The sequence below is a fragment of the Schistocerca cancellata genome, chromosome 5 (assembly GCF_023864275.1).
Source record: "Schistocerca cancellata isolate TAMUIC-IGC-003103 chromosome 5, iqSchCanc2.1, whole genome shotgun sequence".
Lineage (NCBI taxonomy): Eukaryota > Metazoa > Arthropoda > Insecta > Orthoptera > Acrididae > Schistocerca > Schistocerca cancellata.
Genome location: NC_064630.1, coordinates 800897500 through 800915032, shown reverse-complemented (window position 1 = coordinate 800915032; position 17533 = coordinate 800897500). Strand labels below are relative to the sequence as shown.

Below are 17533 nucleotides of genomic sequence, written 5' to 3'. Positions count from 1 at the left end.
GAACGAAATGAATGGAATCACTGGGAATGATATTACTGAAGACCCGACGCCTTAAAATGAAAAGCGTGGTCAGGTAACATAATAGTGCAGGCGATTGCTGTCGATAAGCAGGAAATACGGATCCCAGTGACAGTCTACCATAGATTTCGATTTGTCACAACATATACATTACATTTACACTGCAGGTGGGTTATTTCTTATCGACAAACTGCTTATTGACTTCTGTCTCGGTCTCGGCCGACTATTTTTTGATGATTTTTCTGACTTTTCTGCAGCATGAGTGGCTGGCATTGTCGAAGCTTGATCCTCTATTGTTGGTTGAGGAGTTGAGGTCAGCCACTTGTGCTGGTGAAACGTCAGAATATATCATCAGGCAAACGATGGCCGAAGGAGCCTAGACAGAAGCCAACATGCAGTTTGTCAACTAGTGGCCACTACAGCCTTAAAAAAAATTATTTCTTATCGGTTTCCATTGATGTCATTTATGAATCTTGGCAGTGATCTCACCCATCTTGCCTCTATTCATTTCATGTTCGTGAATTTATATCACTTGGATCGTATTCCTGCAGTATGATAAGGCACGCTCCTTCATCAAGTCTTTTCCCACAGCGATGTTATTATCACACGTGCCATGGGAGAATATTGATTGTACTGTTCAGAAATAACAGCAGGAAGCATTTTAAAATGTTGTTAACATTCGGAGAGAAGGGGTGTCTGAACTATACCCTGTTCATCATAAGAATAAACCTGATGTAAACATTACCTCACGTATTCTTCCGCGTTTTCTTGAACCTCATTGGATTTCGTTTCACGTGCAGCGGAAGCCAAGTTGCCACCTGTGCAGTGAAATACGATTATAAGGGTACATTTTATGCTGTGTTAGACGCACATAGACCGCGCGATAATGTGCTGGGCAACAGCTTTACTGGCGCATTGAACTTGGACGGCACTGGCCAACCATCGGTCCAACAAGCCTGCAATGATGTGAGCAGCTGTAGTTCAGACGTAAAAAGAGACGGGCAGAGAAACAATATAGCTCCGAATGTTATTTAATTTTTAAAGAGAAAGAAATTATATTCGGCAAAACTTTAGCATTATCGCTCGCTTCTTAGGTGACCAGACGGAAAGCATACAATGCTCTCGTTCTCACCTGACACAATATTTTAATTACAAACAAGAGTGATGAAAATTAGTAACTTAAACACAGAGTAATTTTTCTGAAGTGTGATGCAAAAGCATAGTGCAGGGATTTCACCTTACTGTTGAATACTGAAGCCACTGAAGGTATTAATTTGCTACGGTCGCTGGTTCGAATCCTGCCTCGGGCAGCCGGCCGGGATGGACAAGCGGTTCTAGGCGCTACAGTCTGCAACCGCGCGACCGCTACGTTCGCAAGTTCGAATCCTGCCTCGGGCATGGATGTGTGTGATGTCCTTAGGTTAGTTACGTTTAAGTAGTTCTACGTTCTAGGGGACTGATGACCTCAGAAGTTAAGTCCCATAGTGCTCAGAGCCATTTGAACCATTTTTGCCTCGGGCATGGATGTGAGTGATGTCGTTAGGTTAGTTAGGTTTAAGTAGTTCTAAGCCTAGGGGACTGTTGACCTTAGATGTTAAGTCTCATAGTGCTCAGAGCCATTTGAACCGTTTTGAAGGTATTAATTACAGTCAGTCGTCTGGTACTCTCTTAGCTCCTTCCTTATCCGAATCCGAGAAACACATTTCAGTACTGGAACTGTCACCTGCTATGTTGATAACGAGGCGATCGACGACAGAATCCACGAAGCCATCCAAGCGCCGCATTCTGTCCTCTTCTTCTATGACCTGCCGTTCTACATCCTGTCAACGTTCGCCAGTGACATTTGAAAAACATGCGTGTGTTAGTGCCAGTAATCTGACAGCTTAACAATCTTGTTATTTCTCGGCCGAAATCCCTTAACTTGGCTCCAGATCAGTTCTGTTGGTGTCATATTGTAATGGTACAGTGGCAAATGTAAAAATGCTGCATTTGTACGATGTGCTCGATGCTGTGAAAATGACTATTTTTCACGTCTCTACGACAAATATGTACATCTGTCGTATAAAACAATGGACATAGTCGAAATAGAGAGTATTTAGTTTTTCATTTTTGTCTTACAATATGTAATTGTTATGTTTCCTTAACGTAAGCAACTTTTATTTCCCGTCTTTCGTAAAACATCGATAATAGAGGATGTATATTTGAAATGAAAACACTAATTTCGCGTTCTATACGTAATTAAAAACAAGAAGACGTGCATTATTTATAAAAAATGATGACTAATTTTGCAATTACGAGATGTAGGTAATTCAAATTAAACGAGAAAAGGAATTGACTCGAGCCACCGAACCATTTATTGCATAGAGTTAACATATTTGTACACTACTGATTCCGCTATAGGCCTACACGAATGTGGCCTTGAGGTCAAACTGTCGGTAATACAGTCCCTCGGAAAACTTCAAAGCCGTTTATCTGTGTAAGTTCATGACAAACATTAAGAGCAATCTTTTTAACCGTGTTCCACACTCGTGTTTCACTCCAGAACAGGAAGCAGCCTACATTTTAATACTGCGTATTACCAGCGCGACAATCGAAGCATAACAGTGCCGAGGCTGTGACTATACAAGATTTTTTAAATAGAAACTACCTAACTAAAGCGTGATTAAGAAAAACGTGGATGGCTGCTAATACATCTGAATATCTTAAGGTTTAATTTAATGTAACTTAGTAATAATATATGTAATACATAATTAGGATCTACTGCCAAGAGTGCAACAACACCAGTGTATGCGTGCTACGTCTTCTGAACAGTCATCGCGTTTGTGTTTGTTTACATCAGGTTTATTCTTATGATGAACGGAGTATATATATGGGAATCTCGCTTTAACGTCCTGGGCAAGGTCGCAGTAGTGGGGAGCGAGGAAGGGGGTAGCGGAGAGGGGGGCACGTTTATCGTTGCCGTCCTCGCTACAGTTGTGAAGTGTCAAGAGCGTACCTGTCTCTTGCGGATGATGGTGATGAGTACTTGCAGAAAGCGCACAAAATAAATCATAGCGTAACCACACAGGTTTTGTGATTGAGGAGCGAACGACGGTAGTTCCGCTGCGAGCGGCCACCCAGCGGCAGGAGAGTCGAAATTCAACAGCTTAGGCTTACTCACAGGCAAGCGTCTAAGCTATTATAGAGCTAGCGCGTCTGCAAGCGATCGTATTTGCAGGTTACGTCAGAATGATCCGGCAAGTCAGTGGCCTCACAGTAGAGCGCCGACTATTAAACCCAGTGCATGAACCACTGAGATGTTCACTTCTAATGGACGAAACGCATACTCGACAGCAGAGGGAAAACTAAAACGGCCACCCCTGCTCAGCACAGGAGTGGATTTACTCAGCGCCGAGAACGAGACTGCGCTTCTGTGTACGGGCCAAATTAATTTGTCCGAGCTTTGGAACATTGTGTTGTGTCTGTGGACGAATGGAAGGGATAGTTTGGAACCCGGTGTCGGCATGTACAGGATGGTTATTACTGAAGTATATGAAATAAAATGGTCATAGTTTCTGAACGGTTTGCATTAGGAGGTTCAAATTGGACGGTTGGCCGCGGGACATGATGGGAATTAATAAGCGCTGTATGGTTTGGCTTAGCGACGAAGCCTGCTTTCGTCTGGATGGATTCGTCACTAAGCAAAATTAGCCCATGTGCGGGACTGACAATCCGCATTTCGCGATCAAGAAGTCTTTTCACCCTCAACGGGTGATTGTGCGGTGTCCAATGTCTAGTCACTGAATAATCAGAGCGATATTCCTTGATGGCACGGTGACTATCGAACGGTACGTGAAGATTTTGGAAGATAATTTCATCCCTATCATCTGAAGTGACCCTGATTTCAACAAGATGTGGTCCATGCGAGACGGAGCCCGACCCCATCGACGTAAGAGAGCGTTTGATGTCGTGGAGTAGCGTTCTGGGAACCGCATTGTGACTCTGGGGTACCCACAGGCGACTCGAATTGGCCTCGATTAACCGCCATATCCTCCGAATCTGGACAGATGCGACTCCTTTTTGTAGGGCCGTATCAAAGACAAGGTGTACAGCAATAACCCCAAAACCAACGCTGATCTGAAAACAGCCTTTCAGGAGATCATCGACAGCATCGATTTTCCCACACTTCAGCGGGTCATGCAGAATTTCACTATTCATCTACGCCACAGTATCGCCAATCGTGGCAGGCGTATCCAACATGTTATAACCTAAATCTGCTACCGTCGCAGGTTCGAATCCTGAGTCGGGCATGAATGTGTGTGATGTCCTTAGGTTAGTTAGGTTTATGTATTTCTAAGGAGGGGGGGGGGGGGTGGCTCAAATGGTTCAAATGGCTCTGAGCACTATGGGACTTAACTTCTGAGGTCATCAGTCCCCTAGAACTTAGAACTACTTAAACCTAACTAACCTAAGGACATCACACACATCCATGCCCATGGCAGGATTCGAGCCTTCGGGGTCGCGCGGTTCCAGACTGAAGCGCCTAGAACCGTTCGGCCACACCGGCCGGCAGGGGTTGGGTTGTTTAGGGAAGGAGACCAGACAGCGAGGTCATCGATCTCATCGGATTAGGGAAGGAAGTCGGCCGTGCCCTTTCAAAGGAACCATCCTGGCATTTGCCGGGAGCGATTTAGGGAAATCACGGAAAACCTAAATCAGGACTGCCGGATGCGGGATTGAACCGTCGCCCTCCCGAATGCGAGTCCAATGTGCTAGCCACTGCGCCACCTCGCTCGGTATGTATTTCTAAGTCTAGGGGACTGATGACCTCAGCTGTTAAATCCCATAGTGCTTAGAGCCATTTGAACCATTTTTAACCTAAATCCGCACATCTGTAAGGACATTTACATCTTGAATAAAGTGTGCGCATGCCGCAATTTGTAAGTAATTTTGGTTTTTTCCATGTAGTTCAATAATTTTCACCCTGTAACCTACTACTCTCAGATAACACCAAGGGTCGACGTCAGCCAATTCTCCTCCCTTTTCAGGCTCAAGATGTCAACAGCTGGAATTCGAACGAGCTACCACTCAGTCGAGCACCATAGCGCAACTGCGTGTTAGGGACTCGGCTGCAGAGAAGTATTTCGTTAATAAGGATACAAAACTAACAATCATACCTGGAAGAATCCTCAGAGCCTAATGTTTGGGGAAACATTTGGAGAAACAAAATTTACTCCTCAGTACGCAGGCTAGATCCACCGAGGCATGACATAGTAAGTCAAATAGTTCCAAGCGACGAGAAGCTCTGCAAAACTGGCCTGCTTCCGAAACCTTTCTGCACACACTGCAACATCTTAGATTCTTTAGTCTATACTTTCGTCTGTATGATAGGTAATTCGGAAATGGACTATGAATAAGATGGTCCTTATCAATAAAACGTAATTTAGATACACTACAGTCCAAGAAACGTTTCAACTCGCATGATACTTATTTCCAATCTCATAATGCGTACCCTTGACTGTCAGGAGATTTGAGCACTAACTACAGGAATTTCACACTGCGAAACTTAGGCATTTTCGTAACGAAAGGCCACGAAAGCCCACAGAAAAATTCAGAATTTCCTGTTCATAGCTTTACAACACGAGGAACTTCAAATATTGGTGCTGTGATAAAAAATGTACGCAGATAGTGAGGGACTTCAGCAACCAGGACGCTTGAAGTATCAGTTTAGTTTTCAAAGAGGAAGTGAAGTTAAGCAAAGGAAGTTTTCAAAACTTATAGACCTCATTTAGGAAGAATATAACTATAGTACAGTAATGAAGTAAGGACACCTTTCTTCTACTGTCGATCCCTTGCATTTCTTCATAGTTGAAAAGAAGGGAATTTTTCTTTTGACTTATTTATTTATGTTTCACTGGTAATCATGCGAAATTATGGACGAATACTATAGGTTTTTCTTTCTCTTAAGTATTAAATTTTATTAAGGAAATTTAGGGATAATGTTAAGGAAAACAGAAAATATAGTTTCTACTCCATGTCGAAAAAAATTTTCAGTTTTTAGTGCATATTCACCCCTACATATTTTCAGTTTTCATGCCTGTGACGATGCACTCATATGCACAGAATTTACAAATTTACATTCATGAATAAATAAATAAATACACATAACGAATGTGCATCCAGAGAAAGCCTGTGGCCTATTGCATATCCAAGTGAGCAGCGAGTGGTGTTTTGTATGTGTGCACTCAGGCAAGAACCTGGAGCTGGGCCTGAAGCAGGAGGGCGTGCTGAAGTTCGTGCGCGAGCTGGACGGCAACGAGGAGCAGGAGGAGGTGCTGGAGCAGTACCTGCGCGACGCCAGCATGTACGCGCGCGGTGAGTACACGACTACGGCGACGACCAGCCTCTCACTGCCGCTCCCTGCCACATCAGAACTGTGGGCCAGGCTGAGACTCTGACCCAGAAGCTTGCCTCTCTTACCAGCTCAGCTGTCCAGCCACGCCCTTCAACTGTTTAGTTGGCGAGAGCCTCGGGTTGGAGGCTCAGTCCCGCACAGAGTTTTGATCTACTTCGACGTTTCAAAACAGAGCACACCGTGGTGCTGCAAAGTTATACATTCATTCAATCACTCCTCCTTCCTGTCGATGACCTCCGTAGCAGCTACATCAGTATTTTCAACTAATAATTCATTTCTCACTACACTATTGGCCATTAAAATTGCTACACCAAGAAGAAATGCAGATGATAAACGGGTATGCATAAGACAAATATGTTAAACCAGAACTGAAATGTGATTACATTTTCACGCAGTTTGGGTGCATAGATCCTGAGAAATCAGTACCCAGAACAACCACCTCTGGCCGTAATAACGACCCTGATACGCCTGGGCATTGAGTCAAACAAAGCTTGGACGGCGTGTACAGGTACACCAGCCCATGCAGCTTCAACACGATACCACAGTTCGTCAAGAGTAGTACTGGCGTATTGTGACGAGCCAGTTGCTCGCCCACTATTGGCCAGACATTTTCAGTTGGTGAGAGATCTGGAGAATGTGCTGACCAGGGCAGCAGTCGAACATTTTCTGTATCCAGAAAGGCCTGTAATGCGGTAGTGCATTATCCTCCTGAAACGTAGGCATTCACAGGGATCGAATGAAGGATCGTAACACATCTGAAATGTAGCGTCCACTGTTCAGAGTGCCGTCAGTGCGAACAAGAGGTGACAGAGACGTGTAACCAATGGCACCCCATACCATCACGCCGGGTGACATGCCAGTATGGCGATGACAAATACATGCTTCCAATGTGCGTTCACCGCGATGTCGCCAAACACGGATGCGACCATCATGATACTGTAAACAGAACCTGGATTCATCTGAAAAAATGACGTTTTGCTATTCGTGCACCCAGGTTCGTCGTTGAGTACACTATCGCAGGCGCTCCTGTCTGATGCAGCATCAAGGGTAACCGCAGCCATGGCCTCCGAGCTGATAGTCCATGCTGCTGCAAACGTCGTGGAACTGTTCGTGCAGTTGGTTGTTGTCCTGCAAACGTCCCCATCTGTTGACTCAGGGATCGAGACGTGGCTGCACGATCCGTTACAGCCATGCGGATAAGATGCCTGTCATCTCGACTGCTAGTGACACGAGGCCGTTGGGATCCAGCACGGCGTTCCGTATTATCCACCTGAACCCACCGATCCCATATTCTGCTAACAGTCATTGGATATCGACAACGCGAGCAGCAATGTCGCCATACGATAAACCGCAATCGCGATAGGCTACAATCCGACCTTTAACAAAGTGGGAAACGTGATGGTACGCATTTCTCCTCCTTACACGAGGCATCACAAAGTTTCACCAGGCAACGGCGGTCTACTGCTGTTTGTGTATGAGAAATCGGTTGGAAACTTTCCTCATGTCAGCACGTTGTAGGTGTCGCCACCGGCGCCAACCTTGTGTGAATGCTCTGAAAAGCTAATCATTTGCATATCACAGCATCTTCTTCCTGTCGGTTAAATTTTGCGACTGTAGCACGTCTTCTTCGTGGTGTAGCAATTTTAATGGCCAGTAGTGTACATAACATTTTAATATGTCTACTGATACTGTAAAACCCGATCACGCTTAAATTCCCAATCACTCAAAAACAATGTGGGAAGGCCACTTCTTAAATAGCTTCCCTTTAAATTTCAATTGTGCACAAAGTTAAGTGGATAACGCGAAATTACCGCCCTTAGTATATACCTTAAAGTGAGGAATTTGCATAAATATGAATGTGATTGATGCTTCCTGCCTGGAACAGTATTTATTTCTATATGATGTACTGTAATTGAAAGTATTTCCCTGACCACTGGTTGATTGCATCTAACTTACTACAGTGAAGCTACCAAACAGAAACACTGATTAGCGCTGTTTAAATACTTAAATCTATTCACATACACATGTCCTAAACAACACATAAATTCTGCTATGATGATAGTCACAATTTTGTTTCTCAATTCGGGTATGAGTTTAAGTTGATAGCAGCGTTACTTGCCCATCTATGAATTTAGTATAGGCCCACTTCAGAATTGACTCTGTAGTGAAGTAGGCCTAGAACTGCAATCTTATGTCTGCCTCATAGCTGACTGGTCAGCCCAGCAGGGTGTCATGCGAGGGGCCTGCGTTCAAATCCTGACTTTCTCTGCCAGGGGCTGGGTGTTGTGTTGTCTTAATCATCATATGATTCTCATCGACACGCACATCGCCACAGCGGCGTCAGCTAAAAAAACTTGCACCAGGTGACCAGTCAGCCAAAGAGGAGGCCCTTGACACACGACATTTCACTTCGCTGCACTCTATATATCCTGCAAATTCCGGGCGGAAACACTGACTGGAAGTTGATGACATCCCCAGATATCACACATTCAGTACAAGTGCGATGAACCAGAGACAGTCGGTCGTCCTGCATTCTAAAAGCGTGAAATCGAAATGAGCTACTCTACCAGATCTGCAAGTCCACCCCACTCCAAACATGACGGAGTTGCGTCAAGCTACATATTGGACAAGCGCGAGGCCCTTCGTGAAGACGAAGTTGTCAGCACCGTGTTGCAACTCGAAGATGCGGGCTCAACCACAGTGTAACGCCAACTCGATCCACCCTCTATTGCTTCTGTTCCTGGTTCAATCCGGACACCTCCTCGACCGAATTGCAAGATGGTGTGGACACCTCTGCAATCGAACCGCAAGCTGATGTTGACACTCCCGTGACTAAACCCTTGTGGCATTCACTTACGCCCTCCAAATTCCTTCCCATCAGACGTTGCTAGTTGCCAGTTGCAAAATTAAGTAGCACTGCCGCCCACTCGCGAAGACTCCCTCCAACTAGAGACTCTCACCACTATAGTGCTTCTCATTCAGATGCTAATTACAGCATTAACATCGCCCCTACTACAGAAAGATCGACTTCAGCATTACGCTTTTGAAGTCACAAGCTATAACGCCAACTGCGCGTTTGGCCTTGCAACTGAGGACTTGAGAAATGAAAGAAATGAAAGAAAATAGCTGCTATGAGGCAGGACTTTGATACTCTTAGCCCTCGCTTCCTACAAGCGGCGGATGTTTATGGTCAAAGAAGGTCCTCAAAACACGGCGCTGCACTACTCATCCGAAAGACACCAGGCTGTGCGGCTGGACGCTGGGGACGGCCGTTCCGGTCTCCGCTCAGAGAGCCCGTCACCCGGTGGCATGTCTCTGCTCCCAATCGGTCCCATTTCTCCAGTCTGTTCCTCGCTCTCCCGACCCACATCTAACCCAGTGTACATTCACATGCGTACTGCAAACTTCCACAAACCATTGAGACCATCATCACGTCAGTAAAGGAAAGAAATGGAAATCAGAGAGGGCACCCTACTGCCAGACACAGCGATTCCATTTCATCAGTAGCACTCATTCTGACTTACCCTGTTGTCAGTCACTAAATCGCAAAATCACATTCGAGTTTTGAGTTAACTGGCATGCAGAATTTTCTACCCTGTTTCATAACACCGCTAATCTATTTAAAACATTGTTCTGAAGGCACTCTCTTGAGCTAGGTAGTGGTGCAGCTACAAGCAAAATTTTGTCTCCAACACCTCGATTAGTTTGTTCAGCCTTTGGCGTGCCTCAAGGTCAGTCCAGGTTATCAGACTTCAAGAGACACCGCAACCCCTAGTGCGTCATCTGATTATTAGTACCACATTGTCTCCACCAGATTCAAATCCAAGGAAAATACCCTAACCTCATTACTTAGTGCTGGATTATTAGCAGAAGGCAAATCCTTAGAGATGATGCTATCTTAACCAATAAGTACAAATGATCCAGCAAACAAATAAAGAACCAATCTAAACTCACAGGTCATAGTTAATATTACATTCAACAGCGTATTGTTAAAACTTACTCTGCCTGACATTTAGGTTCTCTCGTAGCATATTCACGTTACGAGATAACTGACTTAAGGTCATTGGTATTTGTCTAAGAATGTGTAGTATATAAAGTGTAATTTCTGGACTGACATTGAGAACATCCATAATGAAAGTTTGTACATTTGCATCCTCATATGTTATTGAATTTCTCTTGGTGCTGACCAAACACAAAACAACGAAATCCAAAACTGAACAAGTGGGCTTTGGGCGTTTTAAACATTGAACAGTATTAATAAATTGTCAGAGAAATTTGTTATGACTACCCATGTTTCAGGAATAGTTACATAATTCTATGAGTATTGAATGTAGTGCATCCTAACTGTTGTGTATATTTAATATCTACACAACAACATCGACATAACTATCTTTTGGTCGCACCCTTATAAAGTAACATGTGAAACTCGCCCATTCATTACAAGACATTAACAAAATATACATGAGACATGGAATTCATAACACAACAAGGTCAATGAGCAAAATAAGCATCTACAAATTGTCAATTAAATATGAGCCGGATCTACCTTTTAGAGAGAAAAAATATTCGTTAAATGTTACATTCGTGCTGGTTCTCTGACACAGGTGCCTCGTGGGGGGTCACTTAATGCACAAAGAACTCGGGAAGGGTACGCAGAATAGTCTACACAACTGTCTCATGAACCTCTGCAGTAACGGCACGTCGCTACACTGGGGCAGGCAAGGCACAGGGCAACAGATGGGCCACCTTCTCATCCTTGATAGTTCAGAGAGGATTGACTATTGTGCCTTGACATAAAATGTGACGTAGCATATGAAAGTTGCTGGATTTGGACGGGATACTCCTGTAACTGAAATATCAGATCTGAAGATGGTTCTGAATGAACCGAAACCGGTCATATGAATAATAAAAAAAATTTTTTGCAATCAAGACGGATTTTAATCACCATTATAAAATTTTTGGTATAGGCTGCTGCTAGTTTTTAGGATGTGAAGGTCAGTTTCAATGTTTGTTGGGTGGTGGTTGTGTGCTACCAGGTGGTCTGCAAATGTTGAGTGTGTGCTCTTGCTTTTCAGTGCTCTGAGGTGATCATTATATCTGGTTCTGAAGGTCCTGCATGTTTGGCTCACATATACAGATTGACAGCAGTTGCAAGTAAGTTGGTAGATTCCATACTGGCTGTATTTGTCAGTGTTCGTGGTAATTCTTCCGAGTCTGCTCTGTATTGTGTTGTTGGTTCTGTATGCTATGTTGAGTCCTTGTTTCTTTAGTATATTACCCACCCTGTGATTTTGTTGTTGGAGGTCATTATGTGCCATTTGTTGCTTACTGTCTGCTGATTTGTTGTGTGATGAGTTGTGTTTGTATGTGTGTGTGTTTCATGGTTATGTGCTGTTTGTTTTTGTATTTTTTGGTTTATTTTGACTACTCTCATTGCGTCATATCCATTCTCCTGTGCAATTGTTTTATTGTGTTCAGTTCTTGTGTGTAGTCATGCTTATTCATGTGTATTTTGTTCAGCCTGTGAAGTAAATATCTGAAGCTGGCTTCTTTGTGGGTTATGGGGTGATTGGATTGGTTATGAGTAATGGTGCTGGTGAGTGTGGGTTTTCTGTAGATTGTGAATTCATGTTTGTTGTTTCTCTTGTGTATAGTGAGATCCAAGAAATTAAGTTTTTCATCTGTTTGTGTTTCTATGGTGAATTGTATTTGTGGGTGGATGGAGTTTATCTTATCATGAAGTTCTTTTATGCGGGACAGTGGTTCATCTATTAAGCAAATTATGTCATCTACGTATCTGTACCAATACATTATTTTGTACTGTTTTGGTATTACTATTTTGTCAAAGATTTGTTTTTCTATCTGAATGAGGAAAATGTCAGCTAGGAGGCCACTGATTGGGGATCCCATGGGTAGTCCATCTTGTTGAGAGTAAAATCTGTTGTTGAATGTGAAGTAGTTCTGTTCTGTGATGAGCCTGAGTATGTCTAATATTTCTTGTATCTTTGTTGTGGGTATGTTTCCATGCAGTTGGAGGTTTCTTTCTATTATGTTAATGGTTTCTTCTGTTGGGATGTGTGTGTACATTGAAATTATATCAAATGAAACCAATGTTGCTGTGTTTGGTATGTTTTCATTTTTTTTATTTTTTCTATTAAGTCACTTGAGTTCTTTAGACTTCTGTTGTCAGTGTATTTGTATATTGTCTGTAGCAGAGTGTGTGTGTGTTTGGCTAAGTGGTATGTTGGTGCTTTGGTGAAGTTAATTAATGGATGTATGGATATTCTGGGTATGTGAACTTTAAGCAATGATTTTATGGTGGGGGCCTTGGGATTTTTCTGTATCATTTTTTTTAATCTGTGTTTCTGTGAAAATTGTTTCTATGTTTCTCAGGGTTTTCTGTAACTTACTTTGGTATCGGTTTGTTGGGGCACTTGTTAATTCTGTGATGTTGTTGCTTTGGACGAATTCTAATGTTTTGTGAATGTATTCCTGTTTGTTTATGACTACTATTGAATTACCTTTGTCAGATTTTGTGATGATGGCATTTTCTTGTGTTAATTTATTCTGTAGTTTTCTGTAGGTTTTTTCTTCAGGAGTCCTAGTGTTTTCTTTTATGGTCGTTTTGTTCTCTTTGATTATATTTCTTATTTCCTCAGCAACTAGTTCTCTGTTAGGTTTGCATTAAATTCAGGTGTGTTTAGTTTTTCTTGTTGCTTTATGATGTTTTCAGTTTCTGTTATGATATTTTCTACTGTCCTAAGTAACACCATTGTGTTAATGTTATGTTTGGGACCCTTTTCAAGTAGGCTGCTTTCTTGTTCAGATAATTTTATGTCTGTTAGATTAATCACTCTTTTGTGAAAGGTGTGTTTGTTGTATTGGTGGTGGGACTGGTGGGTGTTTGTGTGATTTAACATTTAACAGACTCGGAAGACTTACCACCAACACTGACAAATACAGCCAGTCTGGCATCTACCAACTTACTTGCAACTGCTGTCAATCTGTATATGTGAGCCAAACATGCAGGACCTTCAGAACCAGATATAATGAACACCTCAGAGCACTGAAAAGCAAGAGCACACACTCAACATTTGCAGACCATCTGGTAGAACACAACCACCACCCAAAAAACATTGACACTGATCTTCACATCCTAAAAACTAGCAGCAGCCTATACCAAAAATTAACTATAGAAGAAAACTACCACATCCAAAAATCAACAGCCCAAGGAAAGAAAGTACTCAATGAATACACATCACTGTGCAACAAAAACATTGGAAAGAGTAAAAGCAACCTATATCAAAAGAGCATTAGGGATAGCAAAAACCACAAGATCAAGATTAGTCTACCTTCTCGCCCGAGAATCTTTCCTCATAGAGGATCTAAGGACAATGTTCTTACCTCCCAACACATCAGTATCAGAGAACCTACTAAGATCACTATTCAAGAAAAGAGAGGAAGTACCAACGGAATTCTATGGATCCGGGGCCATGATCGACCGCACTTGGACAGCAGCAAATTTTGAGATGAGACACGTACTTACAAGACTCGCAGAACACGGATTCCACCATGAAATTTGTGCAAATACAGCATACCACGAACCGTCAAACCTTTGCAAGTGTACACTATGTGGGCAGTCTTGTGAGAGATACCATATAGTAACATGCAACAAGAGGACCAGATCAATTAGAGACTATGCAATAAATGGTTCAAATGATAATCTGTTATAACACCCGCACTGAATGTAATCTACTAAGAATTATGCACACACTCAATACATCCTTGTAATTCACTCTCAAATAATTGTAACCTAATGTAAAAGTATAATGGCTATTTTGCTGCAATAAATCGTTTAAAACTCTCTTCGCCACAATAGAAGAACTATACAAGTAATACACACACACACACACACACACACACACACACACACACACAAACAAACAAATCCTCTCTCTCTCTCTTGTCTTTCTTTCTTTCTTTCTTTCAGTCTCTCTCTCTCTCTCTCTCTCTCTCTCTCTCTCTCTCACTCTCTCTCTGCCCCCATACTCATCACACACACGCAAACCCACAGAAACCACACACCACTAACACCAAATACAATTCAAACTCGCGCGCCTCACCCAGCAGAACACGCTACGAAACAAATGAACGCTACACAGCCACAACAACACGTAATAGCAGCGAAAACTCCGCCTATGTTTTGAGTAATCGAAAAACTGCATTGCCTCGTGAACACAGGCAAAGAAGTAAGCCTATTTACTTCGCCAACAACAAAGGAAAACGTACCACAACTTCAAAACTGTAAGTTACAGAAAGAAAACGTGATACAGTCTTATTTCCGTTCGTAAATGCATAACAAACAGAAAATAAATTACGTTTTGCTGTTTGCAGATGACAAGTTGTATATTGTGTAACGTAACAGCTACCTAAACAAGAGGACAATAACATAATGTAAGGTATGTTACTTTTCGCCAATTAAGTTATAAATGCAGCTTTTACATAATGTTGTAAACGACGCAAATGTTAATATGTTAACAACAAATTTACAGTTAAAAATAAAAATAGAAACCACTGACGATAGCACAAAAGTGCTGAAACATGTATGGGTGAAACAAAAGAAAAAAGGTGTCTTGCATAAGGCGGAACGTCTCATCCCATCAACTGGAAACAGTTTTATTTGTATACCTATGCTCAAAGGGAAAAGTATAGCACTACCAAGAACGACAGAAGAACGTGCGGAACGAGTGAGAGTCTTTCATGCGTAGCCCCAAGAAATTAATTCGGAAGGCTAGTCGTCAATTAGCAGTTCCAGAGACGCCTGTTTGAAGACTTTTAAGGAGACGCTTAATACGACGTCCAACTTTTGCAGTTGTTACAAGGGCTAAAGCCAACAGACTACGGTTTACTTGCGAACTTTGCAAACGAAATATTGCTGCACGATGATGGAGATCATCTGAATCGTATCGTCTTCCGTGATGATGAATTGACATTTCACCTAAGTGGATATGTGAACATACATGGTGTATGTATCTGGGGGCATAAAATCCCCACGAGATTGTACGATAGCAACGAGTCTTTCGTAAATTGAATGTTTTTTTGTGCCATTTCCCGGCGGGAAGTTTATGAGCCCATGTATTTAGTGAAGCAACTGTAACTGGTGTTTCTTATCTCGATGCACTGGAAGTATGGGTCCTTCCTCAATTGGAAGAAGCTCTACCAAAGAACTTTATTGGCAGCAAAATGGTGCGCAGCCTCATTGACGTAACTCAGTATGCAATTGGTTTGGGAAGAACCCTCATAGCGGCTCGATGCGTGACGAATCGTGTTCACAATGAACACTGTAAAAAAAATCTGTTAGAGTACTATTACTTATAACTCTAATTTGAATCTAGTAAATGCCACAAATTTTTAAAACCCGTATTTGAAACACCCTGTACAACGGTTTCTTTTAGAATATCCAATAGTGTACCTGAGTACAGATAACCAAAATGATCACGAAAATCTATTCCATGCCTCACTTAAATATAGCATACCACTTGAAACAAACTATTCTGACAGCAGTAAAACCTTGATTTGATTACCGTCAATCACCGAAAACGTTGCAAGTAAATTGGTGATTTGCAGTGTGTGTGGTTTTATTGTGTAAGGATGCAATGCAGTTGTCAGGTTACAATTTAAACAATACAATAGAATTAATACATATAAACAGCTAAATTTTCTTCATAAGTGAGTCTTTTTGGTAGGAGAGTAACATCATGTGTACAAAACACATGCCGGTTCCTTACCATAATATGCGGATATGATTACAGATCTGTGATTATGAATGAAATAGCGTAACGTGATTGACTGGGTGTGGCTGACCCACAAAGGAGTAGATAGCGTGAGAAGCTCCACGAAGCTGTTATAGTTCAATTCTTTTATCTTGGCGGCTCGCGCATGCCCGCCCAGACGCGGGAGATTGCTGCGTTGCCAGTTGCACACGACGCACGCGCCAATAGAAGCAGCGCCATAGTATAGCATAGTTCGCAAGCTTACGTGTAGGGGGGAGCGCGCAGTTCATGAAGTAAAGCCACCACGGCCGCATTAACCCTTTCGCTGCCACAAAGACGTGCTCCCTGCATTCCGCGCTGTGCGCGATTTTGTCACTGCACTGCTCGCCTGTGCAGACATATCATGTTCCGACTGCTTTGACACTTTTATCAATCGATTCCACAAAAAGTATGTGGCCCAAAAATTAGATTTTTACACATCCTTTTGACTGATACCTTCCCCCCATAAATGACTTAATTTTGTTTCGATGTTCAACGCAGTTATTATGCAGCATTAAATATAGTAAACCATTGCACGAAATTTTGAAGAGTTTGCAGAGGTAAAAGTCCATAGCGTATACTTTCCGTATGGTCGATTTTAGTTGCCACAATGTTGAGAATGAAATGTGGACAAGATACCTAAATTTCATATAAAATTTACTGTATAACAATAGCTCATTTAAGTACCACATAGGTGTCGTATGTAATATTGAGAAATATTCCGTCTTTCGCGACTGTAACAAAAGTTTTATTTGCACTGAGCACGTTTGGCTTTATTTTAAAGCACTTCAATCAATGAAAAGGAAGTAGACAAAATACATTAAACAAAACTGTGGACTTACAAAAACATTAGGACTTGAATATACCGTCTATCAGTGAAGTGCTCTGAGCTATGTCAAATATAATTTTTAAACATCATTTATTTGCTAAAACACTGATCTGCCAACACAAACGTTGAATATTGTGTTACTGCAGCACAAAACTACGAAAGGTGACTTGGCAATGGAGGAGACAAAATACTGTCCACTGAAGATGCTTCAAAAGAGAGAAACGCGTCTGGTCTAAATAAGTCCCTTATTACAGTTGCAGAAGAGGAATATATTTCAGTACCATTGGTAAAACTGCGACTGTGGAGCAAAAACGAGAAAGAGAACATGAGTACCATTGTGTACGTGCCATACGTTTCCTTGATTGAAGTGCTTTAAAATAAATTCAAATGCGTCCGGTGTAAATAATACTTTTATTACAGTCGCGAAAGACGGAATATTTCTCAATATTACATACGACACCTATGCCGTACTTAAATTAA

The 17533-nt window shown here is 42.2% G+C and overlaps 1 protein-coding gene across 1 annotated transcript in view; it reads left to right on the top strand.

The window, feature by feature from the left end:
* LOC126188809 (atrial natriuretic peptide receptor 1) overlaps positions 1-17533 on the top strand; it is a 783072-nt gene that overhangs the window by 152126 nt on the left and 613413 nt on the right. Inside the window, exon 5 of the mRNA XM_049930422.1 lies at positions 6247-6372. Within this exon, the coding sequence (XP_049786379.1) occupies positions 6247-6372 (126 nt within the window). The remainder of the gene's footprint in view (positions 1-6246; positions 6373-17533) is intronic.